Genomic DNA, 14,180 nt, shown 5'->3' with positions numbered 1-14,180 from the left:
TGGAAGCAGCCCTCGGCTGTAGTTCACGGACCCTGTCTGCTCTAAAGTAGATGTTGCCTGAGTGCCCCCGAGGTGGGTTGCTGGTGCCTGCCTTGCTGCTGTGAGCGCCACTGGTGCCCAGGACGGCCCTACAGGGATGGCGTTGAGTCCGCTCTCTGAGCCATGCTTGCTGGAGTCTGAGTGCGGGCAGTGTCTGTCACCTCCCCATTTCTCTGCTCATGTGTTTCTCATTCTTCCCCCACCACCCTGGGGACTCAGCAAGAGTGCAGCTTGCCAGGTCCTCCCACTGCAGCCAGGGCCTGGGAACCTGCATTTAGTGGTATGTCCCTGATTCTCAAGCAGGTGCTCCCAGGGTCTCTGCGAAGTATCATTGACAAGGGCTGTGGCAGGGAGAGAACAACCAATTCCACAGGGTCCTGGGAGCTACAGCCTCAAACATCTATCAAAGAGCTTTTGTTTTTAAAAAGAACAGCTGCCATGTGAGGGTTCATTTCAGTGATGCTGAAAACTGTGAAAGAAAAAAGCATCTCAGAGGATGAGCACTGGGGGCTCTGAAAATGAATCACAGGCTACACGGTGGGTGGCAGGCCCCACAGGCGTGCGGAGGAGATGCAGCCATTTATTGTGAAGTTGGGAAGCCGGTGGGGAACGGCCTGTGCAGCCCGGCACATTTGGGGGAGAGTTTGGGGCATTTGCCAACATGCATGGTGATGCTTCTGAATTGTCTGAAATGAAGATGATAATGGATAAGAACGAGAAAAGTGAGAGCTAAACAACCGCCTTTGGAGGACAGCACACATGGAGTCAGCATCGGTGTGTGTGCATCCGTGTGTGCATATCTGTGTGTGTACATTGGTGTGTGTGCACTCATCCATGTGTGTGCATATCTGTGTGCATCTGTGTGTGTGCATATCTGTGTATGTGCACATCGGTGTGTGCATATCTCTCTGCATCCGTGTGGGTGCATTAGTGTGTGTGTGCATTGGTGTGGTGTGCACGCATCCGTGTGTGCGCATATCTGTGTATATGCATCTGTGTATGTGCATATCTCTGTATGTGTGTGTCAGTGTGTTTGCATATCTCTGTGTGACCCTCTGTGTGTGCATCCGTGTGTGTGCATATCTCTGTGTGTGTGTGCATTGGTGTGTGTGTATGCATCCACGTGTGTACATGCCTCTAGTGTCTCCAGCAATGAAGGCAGAACAGCAGCCTGAGGCCAGCAGATCACGGGCAGGTGGGCTTCGCTGAAGAGAGATAAGGAGGCTCAGCTGGGCTGTCTGCCTCCAGGACAACCGCGGCATTCCCCTGCCCCTCTGTCCAGCGCCTGTCTGCCTCTGCATCTCATCTTTTCGATTCCTTCTCTGTGTCTCTATTAGGCTCTTTGAATCTTGGAGTCTCTTTGAGTCTCTCCATGTCCTCAGAACCTCTCCCTCAGTCTCTCCCTGTCTCTTTGTCTCTCTGTTTCTGTCTCTGTCTCCCTCCCCACCTCTCCCTCCCTCCCATGCCCTCCTCTACCCCATGAACTGCAGAAGAATCGATGGGATTTTGTGCCAGAACAGTTCTACACAGCCTTGGCTTTCTCTCCAGGGGGCAGGGCTGCTAGGCTAGGGAAATGGGGCTCGCAGGAGGACGCCTGGGCGTGGCTCTGAGTGCATGAGCTTTTGCAGCCACTCGATGTACTGGGAGACCCTGGTGTACACCCCGAAGTGGCCCACGGCTGCGCAGCCCTGGCCCCAGCTGACGATGCCTGTCAGGTACCACGTGCCCCGGTAGCGGGTGGCGTGTGGGCCTCCACTGTCCCCCTTGCAGGAGTCCCTGCTGCCGTCCGAGTAGCCGGCACAGAACATGTACTCCGTGATATTCGGGGAGGCTTCTGCCTTCTGTGACTGCTGCAGGCAGTCCTGGGTCATCAGCCGGGGCACGTTGAGGGCCATGAGCTCCAGGGCTGTGGCACCACGGTCCAGCAGCTGACCCCAGCCGCTGACCAACGAGAAGCGCACGAAGGCCAGCGTCCTCTCGGAGAACGTCCGTTCGGGCAGGCAGAGGGGCACCACATGGTCAGTGAGGACCACGGGCTGCTGCAGGCGGAGCAGCGCGATGTCGTGGTTGGTGGCGCCCAGGACATACGTGCTGGGGATGATGACCTGCGCCACCCGCCGGCTCTGCTCATCCCCTTCGTGCTCGCTGAGGTCGTGCTCGCCTGGAAGGAGGGAGCCTTGCTCAGGCCCATCCCACTACCTGCTGCCTGGCCCCCTGGTGCATGGGGACGGGCTGTGGCCATTTCTAGGTCTGCAGGGGCTGCAGTCTCCTTTTGGGGTGAGGGGGGCCTGCATCCAACCCCAAGGTGGCCTGGCCAGCCTGCCGCAGGTGGCAGCCTGTGGCTCACGTGGGGACGTGTGAACTGGGGTGAATCTGGGGCCTGGGCGTTGAGGTGGGGAAGGGGTGCTGAGACCTGGCAGCTGGGGGGGCAGGGTGTGCCCTGATTCTCCACAGTTCTTCCCAGCCAAGTGCCCTCCTGGGAATGTTCATCTCACCTGTAAACCCAGTGAGCACAGTCCCTGCCACCCAGTGGTCCCACGAAGCCCTGGGAGTTGCATCCTCCTATGGGCTCTTGGCCAGGTGAGGCAGGATGGGCAGAACCCCTGTCTTTTACCATTTTATTTGGGCATGGGAAAGTGGCTGAGAGGACGGTGGCCACAGCAGTCATGCCTAGCACAGTTGCTCCCCTTTTGGAGATGTCTGTCTGTCTGTGGAAGTGACAGCACGAAGCCCAGAGCTGCGGCCCCTGAGACACTTGAGAGCCGTGGTCAGACAGGGGAGAGTGGCGCCTACTCAGCACCATCGTCAGACGGGAGAGCGGCGCGTAACCAGCACAGCAGTCAGATGGGAGAGCAGTACCCACCCAGCAACGCGGTCAGAGGAGAGTGGTACCTACCCAGCACCGCGGTCACACAGGGGAGAGCGGCACCTACCCAGCACCGCGGTCACACAGGGGAGAGCGGCACCTACCCAGCACCGCGGTCAAGTTCCTCCAGCTCTTGATTTTGTCGAAACAGTGGGCCGCAGAGACCACCCAGATGGTGTTTATCAGGGTCCCTCCACACAGCTGAGCTCCATTCACCAACAACAGGACCTGGGCGGGGGGACAGGAGGCATGGAAGTCACATTACTGTCATTGTTTCTCTGATGACTCGCCCTCCCGGGCACGCCAAGGGACCTCTGGCATTGCACAATTTGTTTCTGAAATCCTGGGGTCTTTGCAGATCCCTCCCAGGCAAAGCTGCTCAGACCTGGCTCTGGGAGGCTGTGCCCCTCTCTAGCCGAGACGTGCTCTTGGGCACAGCCCAACAATACAAACGTCGCTGTGAGATTTCACTGTTCACCTCACGGGATCTTCACATAGCTTTGATCCAATGCTCCTGATTTTGCAAAGATCAGGCAAAGATCCCACCTCAAAGAGTAACAGTGAGGACGACGTGACAACTCGGGAGGGGCATCTCGCAGGGTTCTCTGCACAGGGTAGACCCTCAGCGAGTGTTGCCTTCTTTTCTCCTTCCTTGCCCCACTGAAAGCATGGGGGTGCAGCGAGCTAGAGGTTCTAGGTGGGCTGACTTGGAGCCTGGTGGCCTTGGGGCTGACCTGCCCATTTTCCCTTCCAGAACTGTTGTTCAGCTCACATTCAAAAGGCTCCAAGACCCTCAGGGCTTGGAATCCTGAAGCCAAGGGAAGCCTTACCTGCCATGGACACTCCCCTTTGGGGCACACCCTGCCCCCGACAATTCGGCCTTGGGGTTTGCTGGCATTTCTTTTTTCCAGAATAGGTATTTTTCCACATGGATATTCAACTGTGTAAAACAAAAGTCAGAAAGATGCAGAAATTTGTGAAGGATGAACGAGCCACTAGGAAAGATTCAGAAACACCCATCCTCTGAGAGGCCTTGAGGCCGAGGCTATGGGAGGCCCCCAGGAGCAGGAGCTGCCAGGGCCCAGGGATGGTGGAAAGCAGGGCCTCGGCTGGGCCTGACTGCTGGGGCTGGGCCATGAGAGGCCCTTGCGGAAGTGGCTGGCTGAGGAGACAATGGTCAGGGCTGGTTTTGGAGGAGATGGAGGGCTTACGTCTTAATATTGCCCTCTGCTCACTTTTCAGGGGGAAAATGTGTTGCTTGACTTTAGTAAAAGGTGAATGAAATTCTACCTAAAGATGAATCAACGTCACAAACAACTCTGTTGTTTTGATCCCACGCTTAGTTTTGATCTGCTCCAATCAAGGTCGTGGGCCAGAAAGAAAACCTGAGGAGGTGGTGGGCTGAGTCCCAGGCTGTGTGGCCAGGGTGGGCACGTCCACCTCTTCGAGACACAGTGGGCGTGGGGTGTCCCTGCCTTTGGAAGTGCAGCCCATTTGTTCCAGGCTGGTTTGGAGAAACATCCCATTTTCCCAGGAGCCTTTACAAGTTTTGGAATTCAGAGCGGGCAGCAGTCAGTACAGACACTGCCTGTGCCAAGGTAGATTCACGAACCCCAGCGGAGGTCCTGCGAGTGGGAGTTGGACGTGAGATAGAGCCTTGCTTGGCTCCCCTGGTCTGCCTAGCATGGGTAGGGGGCCTGAGGCCATTCAGGGACTGCCCCCAGGGTGCCCATCCTAGTCACTGTCGCTCTGGCCTGTGCCACCCTTGGTGCCCAGATCCTACCTCACGGTTGGTCAGCGCATGGTTGGTGCTCAGATGTGAAGCCACCCCCACCCGTCTTTTGTCCAGTAAGATAATCCGTAGTGGGACAGGGACTGGTGTCATCTGGGACTGGGACATGAAGCCTGGTCACCTGTGGGCATGCAGGACACCCCGTCTGCCAGCAGCGAGTACCCCTCGTGGCACCAACAGGAGCGCTTGGCACCCGCGTGGTCACTGCAGTACTGCTCACAGCCGCCGTTCTCGTTCACGCAGATCAGCTGGTCGTCCTTGTCTGCGGACAGGAAGGGGATACCCTGAGAGGGGCCTCTTTGGGTCAGTGAGAGCCAGCCCCGGGGGATGCCGTGCCCTAAGTCAGCAGCGGCGTTCTGCCTGGAAGGGGCACTGAGCTGTGGGCGACAGAGCCTGAGCTTGGCACCGCCTGCTCCGTGGACTGATCCAAAGGACAAGGCCTGGATCAGAGGAGTCACATGTCTGAACAGCCTTGCCAGTCGGGGGCAGCGCTGGCTGCAGTTGCATTTGGGGGGGTGCCTGGCTGGTGGGCAGTGGCCTCCAGGGTGACCACTCTTCCGAGCAGCTGATGGGAAGCTGAGGGGAGCCTGGGGGAAAGTGAAAGTCCCGTAGGGATGGTAAAAGTATCCAAGGGACTTCCAATCAGACTCAACTGATGAGAGGACCAGAGCGCTGAGACAGTTCTCCAAGCTGGCCTCATGCCACCGTGAGCCCGCCTAGGGACAGTCAGTCCCAGCACTGGCCATGGGCTCAGACAGAAGCAGCAGAACCGGCAGCCTGACTTTGATTGATGTGGGCAAGGGCAGTGGCCCTGAGTAAGTCCAGGACTCCGGCGGGAAGGCCTGCCCTGCAGGATGCACACCAGGGCTGCTGGGCACCAGGGCTGAGCAGAGATCCCCAGGCATTCTGGACCCAGATGACCAGCAGGAAGCCTCTCTCTTCAGCCTGCCCCACCTTGCTGGGCTCTCTTCTACTTAAGAGAAGAAAGTGGCTGCTGTGCCGGAGAGCTCGTTCAGTGTGAGAATGAACCACCTTGGGTGGTCAAGGATGAGCTGCTGTTCCCAGGGAAAGGGTAGCCTTTGCCTTGGCTCCTGGGAAGTGATCGCTAAGCCCTTGGAAGGGTGACCACACATTTCCTGGGAAGTGATCGCTAAGCCCTTGGAAGGGTGACCACACATTTCCTGGGAAGTGATCGCTAAGCCCTGAGGGAATGTTGGTGTTTACCCGGACCTTGGGCCATGCTGGATGGTCTAGCTGACAATGTGATGATGGCAGGGCCTCGGGCCACACTATTGGCTTGGCCTCTGGAGGGGCTGAGACTGAGGTCAGCCGTGTGGGTGGTCAGCTGGGTCTGTGTGATTGAGCCCTGATAAAACCTCTGGACACCGGGGCTCATAGAGCTTCCCAAGTTGGCAGTACTTCCCACGTCTCATCACACGTCCTTCTGGGAGAAGTGTCCACATGACCCCACAGGGAGGGGACAATGGGAAGTTTGTGCCCGGTTCCTCTGCAGACTTAAGTCAGCTTCCTTTGCTGTAATAAATGGTAACTGTGAGTGTATCCACTTCAGTGGGTTCTATGAGTCCTTCTAGTGAATTACTGAACCTAAGGGAAGTTGGGGGCCTCAAACTTTGCAATAATTTAATATTCAGATGGTAAACAAAACAAAACAAAACCAAAAACAAACAAACAAACAAAAAACACCTCAAACCTTTGTAATGGAAAGTAGAGAAGGGGAAGTTTACCAAGCGGTGCTGCCTGGTGGGACGTGGAAGTGGGACAGGGACACAGGGACTCTCAGCTGGGCCATCTCGAGGGCTGAGAATTGCCCAGGGCCGGGAGCCCAAGGGGCCACTGAGTCTGAGAATTAGAACCTTGGGTCCCTGTCAAAGACCTCAGACTAGAAGGGACTTCAAGGTCACCTAGACCAAATTCCAACTGGGGCTGAGCCCAGAATGCCCGGTCCACACACCCCACCAGGTTGTGCACCCTGCAACCCGGTTGGCCAGGCCCTCTGCAAATATGGGACCCAAAGTGGGGCCTCACTCTTCTCACAGTTCCGGCCCTCGAAGGAAGGGAGGCAGAAGCAGATATAGGACTGGAGCTGGTCCTTGCAGGAGCCCCCATTCTGGCACGGATTTGAGGCACACTGGTCCCCATCTGTGGAATGGGCTGGCGTCAGTACGCTGAGGAGAAGGGTTGCAGGCAGGATTGGTGGCGATCATCTACTCACCACTGTAAGAAATCCAGAACAGCTTCTGAGGGAACAAAAGAGAAAGCCTCGTGAGCACCTTCACCAGTGCACCCAACGGTGAGCACTGGACAAACCACGAGCTGGGGTTGGGGAACTTGGACCTGGGCCTGGCGGGGTGGGCTCAGGAAGCCAGACTTTCCTGCAGAGCTGAGGTAGATTTCTTCCAATCTTGGCCCCTCCCCAGGACTTCTGAAACTATGGGTGACCACACATTTCCTGCTCCCAGGTCAGAACACCCGAGGTTCAGCCCTGACTCTTCTGTCGCTGAGCTGTGGACCTGGGATGAGGTACACAGGCTTTGAGCCACAGCTCCATCTCTGACAGGGTGGCCACACACACCGGCTGACACCGGGAGAGGGTGCAGTAGCAGATGCAAAATCTTCCACAAACAGCAAAAGCACTCCACAGAAAAAAGTGATTGCTGAAGAAACTGTTGGCCACCTAAACTTAAACTCACAGGGTGCTGTGAGAATACAACAGATGAGAAATGCTTTGAAAACTAGGTGGATAAAAATGCTAGGCATGACCATCCTCAATTTGCCCGGAAAGGGTCATGTTAGCCTTTGTCTCAGACAGCTGGACTTCCTGTGAGTGTGAGGCTTCCTGTGAGCATGAGGTGTCCTGTGAATGTGAAGTGTCTTGTGCATATGAGATGTGGTTCTCTGTGACTGTGAGGCATCCTGCGTGAGACATCCTAAGAGTGTGAGGTGTGGCGACCTGAGTGTGAGATAATCTGAGTGTGAGGGGTCCTGTGAGAGTGAGATGATCTGTGTGAGGTGTGGTGACCTGTGAGTGTGAAGGGTGCCTTGTGTGAGGTGACCTGTGAGTGTGAAGTGTGCCCTGAGTGTGAGGTATCCTGTGAGAATGAAGTGATCTGTATGAGGTGATCTGTGTGAGGTATGGTGACCTGTGGGAGTGAAGTGTGCCCTGTATGAGGTGTCCTGTGAGAGTGAGGTGCCCTGTGAGAGTGAGGTGATCTGTGAGCGGGAGGTGAGGTGTGATCTGTGAGTGAAGTGTGCCCTGTGTGATCTGTGAGTGAGGTGACCTGTGTGTGAGATGTCCTATGTGAGGTGACCTGTGAGAATGAAGTGTCCCCTGTGTGAGGTGATCGGTGTTGAGGTGATCTGTGAGTGTGAGGTGTCCTGTGTGAGGGAACCTGTGAGTGTGAAGTGTGCCCTGTGTGTGAGGTGATCTGTGTGAGCAAGGTGATTTGTGTGAGGTGACCTGTGGGTGAGGTATGAGTGTGACGTGACCTGTGAGTGTGATGGATGTCCTGTGAGGGTGAGATGATCTATGTGAGCTGATGTGTGTGAGGTGTGGTGACCTGTGAGAGTCGTGGGCCTGGTGTGAGGTGACCTGCGAATGTGAAGTGTGCCCTGTGTGTGAGGTGACTGTGTGAGGGGACCTGAGAGTTTGATGTAACGTGTGTGAGGTGACGAGTGTGAGGTGTCCTGTGTGTGATGGGACCCATGAGTGTGAAGTGCATCCTGTGTGAGGTGACCTGTGTGAGGGGACCTGTGAGTGTGAAGTGTGCCCTGTGTGTGAGGTGACTGTGTGAGGGGACCTGTGTGAAGTGTGCACTGTGTGAGGTGACTGTGTGAGGTGTCCTGTGTGAGGGGACCTGTGAGTGTGAAGTGTACACTGTGTGAGGTGACTGTGTGAGGTGACCTGTGTGAGGGGACCTGTGAGTGTGAAGTGTACACTGTGTGAGGTGACTGTGTGAGGGGACCTGTGAGTTTGACATAACCTGAGGTGGCCTGTGTGAAGTGTGTCCTGTCCGAAGTGTCCTGTGAGAGTGAGGTGATCTGTGAGTGTGAAGTGTCCTATAAGAGTGAGGTGATCTGTGTGAGGTGTAATGACCTGTGAGTCTGAAGTGCACCCTGAGTGTGAGGTGTCCTGAGTGTGAAGTGTGCCCAGTGTGAGGTGTCCTCTGAGTGAGGTGATCTGTGTGAGGTGTCGAATGTGAGGTGACCCGTGAGTGTGAAGTGTGCCCTGTGTGAGGTGTCTTGTGTGAGGCGTCCTGTGTGAGGTGTAATGACCTGTGAGCTTGAAGTGCACCCTGAGTGTGAGGTGTCCCGAGTGTGAAGTGTGCCCAGTGTGAGGTGTCGAATGTGAGGTGACCTGTGAGTGTGAAGTGCGCCGTGTGAGGTGTCTTGTGTGAGGCGTCCTGTGTGAGGTGTAATGACCTGTGAGTTTGAAGTGCACCCTGAGTGTGAGGTGTCCTGTGTGACCCGTGAGTGTGAGGTGGAGAAAGCCCCAGGTCCCCACATGTTTTTTCTCCCCGACATGTGCCCTGAGGAGGTGCCGCTGGTGGCATGGTGTGGGCCGCGAGCAGCTCCCCCAGGCCAGCTTCTCACCACGTCCCTTCTGTGAGCCGCGCATCCGTGATGCGCAGACTGCCCCGGATCCTTATGGGATTGGGGGGCCTCCCTTAGGAAGTTAAGGGGGACACCCTAAGTGTGCTTTTCAAATCGTATTTTCTGATGTGAAAACCGGCATGCGCAGAGTGGCCGCGTAGGGAGAGCGTGTGCCTGGTAGGGTGTTCCTGGAAACGGGGAGGGAGGGGAATCGCCCAGGAAAGCGGAGTCACCCCAGGCGGAAAGCGACCCCCGCAGGAAGCGCAGTGTGGGCGCCGCTGCGTGTTCGCCGCTCACAGCCACAGCCGGAGAGACACAGGCGGCCCCACACGGCCTGGTCCAGCGCCGCCTGCAGTCTCAGCGGTGCGGGGCGCCCCGAGGCTGCGCTCACCGTCCTCTCCAGGTCCTTGAAGATCTCCCGGGCCTCCTCGAAGGAGCATTGCTCCTCCTTGCACTCCCTCTCCAGGGAGCCCGGCCGCAGCTCCTCCAGGAACGAGTTGGCGCGCCGCTGCCTGTGCAGGACGCCATGGGCTTCCTCCTGGGTTACGAAGACTGAAAAACGCGAGTTCCGTGAAACGCTCACCGCTTGCCGCGCCCAGTCCTCGGAGACCGCCCCCACGGCCCTGCCCCACGCAGCGGGGGCATCGCAGTTTCCCACCCCGTCCTGGGGTAGGGGAGCGGCGCTGCTCGCAGGCCTGGCTGGGCGTCCTCCCTGCGGTGCTCCTGGGGCGATCACCCCCCTCACTCATCCTTCCCGGCCCGGCCTCTCCGCTTCCAGGGGCTGATCCCGAGGGCGCGCTCAGGGGCACGCGCGGAAGCTGGGCCGAAGGGGGCCGCGGGCGCCGCCGCATAAATGTGAGGCTGGGGGTTAATGCCGGCGAGGAGAAGGCGGCGCGGCCCGGGTGCTGGGCACCCGCCTGGGCCCACATGAACCGCGCGCCAACGCCGCCTTGGCGGTGCACAGCCGCCCGCGGAAAGCCAAATCCCTCGTCTCCATCCGCACCGCGTCTCCGGCGGCCAGATCTGCCTTCCCCAAGCCCCGCCCCAGGGCGAGGCAAGCCCGTGCGCTCAGCTCCGAGCAGGCCGTTCTTCAGGACGCCCTGCAGCTGAGGGTCCGAGGCGCGGCCCCTGCCCGGCTCCCCCGACACCGAGCCCCAGGCTTCCTCGCCGGCTCTGGGCGGTCCTGGGCTCCTGCCGCCTCCCCCTCCTCCGCTTGGGGCCCCTCTGTGCCCTGCGACCCCTCGGAGCGCCAGACCTCGCGCGGATCCTCCTGGGGCCGGTCCTGAGAGCAGAGCCCCCGCTACAGCTCCTGGCCTCTCCGTAACCCCGACGGTTACTTGTAGGCAAGTAGGACCCCCGCTTTGCCCATGGAAAACGGGGTCGGCGAGGGCCAAGGGCGCCCAGGGCGAGGCAAGCCCGTGCGCTCAGCTCTGAGCAGGCCGTTCTTCAGGACGCCCTGCAGCTGAGGGGACCGTCTCCCGGGAGCTGTGAGCTGTGGGCACCACGCGGTGGTGGACGAGGAGTGACCCCCGGGGCGGCCGTGCTGCCTGAACCCGCCTCAGCCCGCGAGGGGAGACTGGCCGGGCCGTGGGGCAGGCGGGAGAGGGAGGCCCGGGAGGAGGCCGAGAGGACGCGCGGGAGGGGCTCTGGAGAGGCCGCAGGAGGCGCGTTCGGGAGGGACGACCTTTGCTGGGAGGACGAGGCCTCAGGTGGACGCAGGTGGTAGGTGGGCAGGAGCCCGAGTTCTGCAGGAGCGGCCTAAATCGGTTACTGAGCGCGGAAGAAGGGACGGAAGGTGGGCGCTACTGGGCCACGTGGGGCCCAGAGAAACGCCACCGTCTGTTTCCTTTAAAATCAGTTTCACACGTCCACGTCCCTAGAGAACCGGTCTGGTTTGGAAGGAGGCTGAGGATGCAGGCGGGGGTCACCAAAGAATCCAGGAGGTGGGAGCTCTTGGAGGCGGAGTCCTCAGGGGAGGTGCCCCGGGCAGCAGGAGTGGGAAGGGTGTCCCTGCAGTCCCCCGACATCCAGGCCCCTGGGACACTCACACTCCCGGGACACCCACACCCCCAGGACACTCACACTCCCGGGACACCCGCTCCCGGGACACCCACACCCCCGGGACACCCACGCCCCCAAGCCACCCACGCCCCCGGGACACCCATGCCCCCAAGCCACCCACGCCCCGGGACACCCACACTTCCGGGACACCCACGCCCCTGGGACACCCACGCCCCGGGACACCCACGCTCTGGGACACCCATGCCTCCGGGACACCCACGCCCCTGGGACACCCACACTCCAGGGACACCCACGCTCTGGGACACCCATGCCCCCAGGACACCCACACTCCAGGGACACCCACGCCCCCGGGACACCCACACTTCTAGGACACCCACACCCCTGGAGGCTGGCGTGAGCTGAGCCCCTACCGCCCTGGGATGAAAGCAGATTTGCATCAGAAAAGCTCTCAAGAACTGAGGCAAACCTGATGAATAACACAGGATTGTCTGGAAGGAACAGGATTTAACAAAGAAGATAAGGTCACCTGCACCCCAGTCCCAGGGAAGGCTGAACTGGAGCGGTCACTTCCTCTTGAGCAGGGAACACCCTCCTTGGGGGGCAGTGCAGTAGCCACCCCGCGGGCTGGCTCCTTGCCATGGGAGGCCAAGGAGGTGATGTTGGCCCCCACTGGGCCCCGGGACTAAACCAGTGGCAGTCCCTGCTCACCTCTGTGAGGCCCTGGCTTCCACAGCAGGTCCTGTGTTTTCTCCTCCTGAGGCCTCAGCGACCCCGCCTGGGGCAGGAAGGTGGCTGGGGTCATAAGGCCATGTGTGAGCTGGGGCTGCAGCCCCACATCTCAGGCACTGTCCCTCACAGCCCACCCCCCTGCTCGCCATCCCCACACGCCATCCTCATGCCCCATTCACCATCCCCATGCCACACCCTGTACTCGCCATCCCCACCCCACTCACCATTCCCAGGCCCCAGCCCCACTCGCCATCCCCACCCCACAGTCACCATCCCCACGCCCCACCCCCCACTCGCCATCCCCACGCCACACCTGCCATCCCCATGCCCCACCTCCCACGCCATCCCCTCACCCCATCCCCCACACACCACACACCCTTTCCATTCCCCCTCCCCCACACCCCACACACCCGACACACCCCATGCTCAACACCTCCATGCCCCATTCCTTGCACTCCACATGCCACTTCCCACATCCCATCCCCCACACCCCACACACTTTCCCACACCCCCCTCCCGCACCCCACGCCCCATCCCTCATACCCCACATACCGTTTCCCAGGACCCACCCCCTCATGGCCCATCCTCCACACCCCACATAGCCATCCCCACCCCCCATCCTCCACACCCCATCCCCCATGCCCCAGGCACCATCCCCCACACACTTGTCCTCCCCAGCCTGGGAGCAGCCTGTGAGCACCTCCCATACTCTGAGAGGCCCCCGACTCCCTGTGCTTGTCCAACCTAACAGGCAGGGGCCCATGGGGGCCAAGAAAGCACCACCCACTCCTAAAGTTCTTTGAAAAATAATCCCACCAAAGCCTGGGCTACTAAGAAGGGCCTCCCCTCCTGTGCCTGGATGCTGGTTTCTGGAAGGAAAACAATTGAACAGGAGCCACCAGAAAACCCTCCTGGTGAATGGGGGTGTCCAGAGCAAGGACGGTTTGGGAAGCCCGGGTCGGCTCCTGGATTTGCCCACTGCCCTTCCACCAAGTTTATGGGGAAAATCTCCCCGGACGCACCTGCAGCCAGACAGCCCTGAAGCCCAAGCAGAAGGCAGAGGAGCCCGAGGGCTCGAGAGACCATGATGAAATCTCTGCAGCGCTGCCTCTGCCTGTTGACATTCCGCATGGGACTGGCGGGCAAAGTTCTCTGCCTCCAAGGGCGACAGAGGGATGGGGGAGGGGGGGACAGAGGCGTCCTCTGAACACCCCAGCTGAGAGCTGCACCTGGCCGGCCAGTGGCCATGCATCCCCTGCTGCCCAGCTGCTGAGCTCAAGCAGGGAGGACAGGAGAAAGGTCAGGCGGCCCCAGTTGTGCTGCAAAGCGGATGGTTTTGTTGCCAGCGTGCAGGTGTTAAGGTGTGTGTGTGACACCAACACTTCAAATACGATCTAGAATTCCAAACCCCTAGGACATAGGAACGTAGGTTGGGAAACAGATTTAAACTGCAGATGAAAACTTGGCCCATAGCAATAATGTGAGTCAATTCTGGAGAGCGTATCTTGGGTGTGGATGTAAATATTTGAAGAGAGCCTCCAGGAGACCAGGCCAGCTAGGCCATTGTCTGCAAGGGAGGCCGGTTTCTTAGTTGAGCCACAGAGCCTGACTGAGAAGTGCTGGGAATAGGATCATTCTGGCCCTGAGCTGGGCAGCCCCACTCTGTTTTGACTGCAGGCAGCACCCCCATTCTCCAGCGGTCCACGTCTTACGTCTTTTGTTTGTTTTTGTTGTTGTTGTTTTGAGACGGAGTCTTGCTCTGTTGCCAGGCTGGAGAGTGCACTGGTGCAATCGCACTGCAACCTCCACCTCCCGGGTTCAAGAGATTCTTGTGCCTCAGCCTCCCGAGTAGCTGGGACCACAGGTGCACGCCACCATACCTGGCTAATTTATATATCAGCTATCCCTGACTGTGGTGCTGGGCACACGGGAGCTGTCCGGGGAGTGTGCGAGTCAGATGTCTGCGACATCAGAATCTCCTGGGTGGTGGCTCATGCCTGTAATCCCAGTACTTTGGGAGGCTGAGGACTGAGGATCGCATGAGGGAAGAGTTCCAGACCAACCTGGGCAACATAGCAAGACCAAACCTAGATAAAAAATTAAAAAATTAGCCGGACTTGG

General features: G+C 58.9%; 1 protein-coding gene across 5 annotated transcripts; it reads right to left on the bottom strand.

Annotated features, from left to right (window-relative positions):
* Positions 1 to 599: 599 nt before the first annotated feature.
* F7 (coagulation factor VII) lies at positions 600 to 13,196 on the bottom strand. 5 transcript variants are annotated; one of them, XM_065533019.2, is made up of 9 exons: positions 13,082 to 13,196; positions 12,039 to 12,122; positions 9,700 to 9,860; positions 6,931 to 6,955; positions 6,744 to 6,857; positions 4,819 to 4,959; positions 3,736 to 3,845; positions 3,010 to 3,133; positions 600 to 2,200 (listed from the first exon to the last, which is right to left on the bottom strand). In XM_065533019.2, the coding sequence occupies exons 1-9, from the start codon at positions 13,188 to 13,190 to the stop codon at positions 1,605 to 1,607; spliced, it is 1,464 nt and encodes a 487-aa protein (XP_065389091.1). In that variant the 5' UTR covers positions 13,191 to 13,196; the 3' UTR covers positions 600 to 1,604. The 5 variants fall into 5 exon arrangements, with proteins under 5 accessions (XP_065389091.1, XP_065389092.1, XP_065389094.1 ...); XM_065533020.2 differs by having other exon boundaries at positions 6,753 to 6,857; XM_065533022.2 differs by lacking the exon at positions 6,744 to 6,857.
* Between the last annotated feature and the right edge of the window lie 984 nt (positions 13,197 to 14,180).

This window comes from Macaca fascicularis, chromosome 17 (assembly GCF_037993035.2).
Source record: "Macaca fascicularis isolate 582-1 chromosome 17, T2T-MFA8v1.1".
NCBI classification, from domain to species: domain Eukaryota; kingdom Metazoa; phylum Chordata; class Mammalia; order Primates; family Cercopithecidae; genus Macaca; species Macaca fascicularis.
Note: the sequence above shows the minus strand (reverse complement) of the source record. Positions and strands in the feature narration are given on the sequence as shown.

Bases quoted from the DNA above. Each gene is read 5' to 3' on its own strand.
- F7 (XM_065533019.2), bottom strand. From the start codon at position 13,190: ATGCGGAATGTCAACAGGCAGAGGCAGCGCTGCAGAGATTTCATCATG. The intron at 12,123-13,081 runs GTGCGTCCGGGG...TTATGACCCCAG, and splicing joins TCAGGGCTGTCTGGCTGCAG to CCACCTTCCTGCCCCAGGCG. The intron at 4,960-6,743 runs GTGAGGCCCCAC...TCCTGTCCGCAG, and splicing joins GGGCCGGAACTGTGAGAAGA to ACAAGGACGACCAGCTGATC.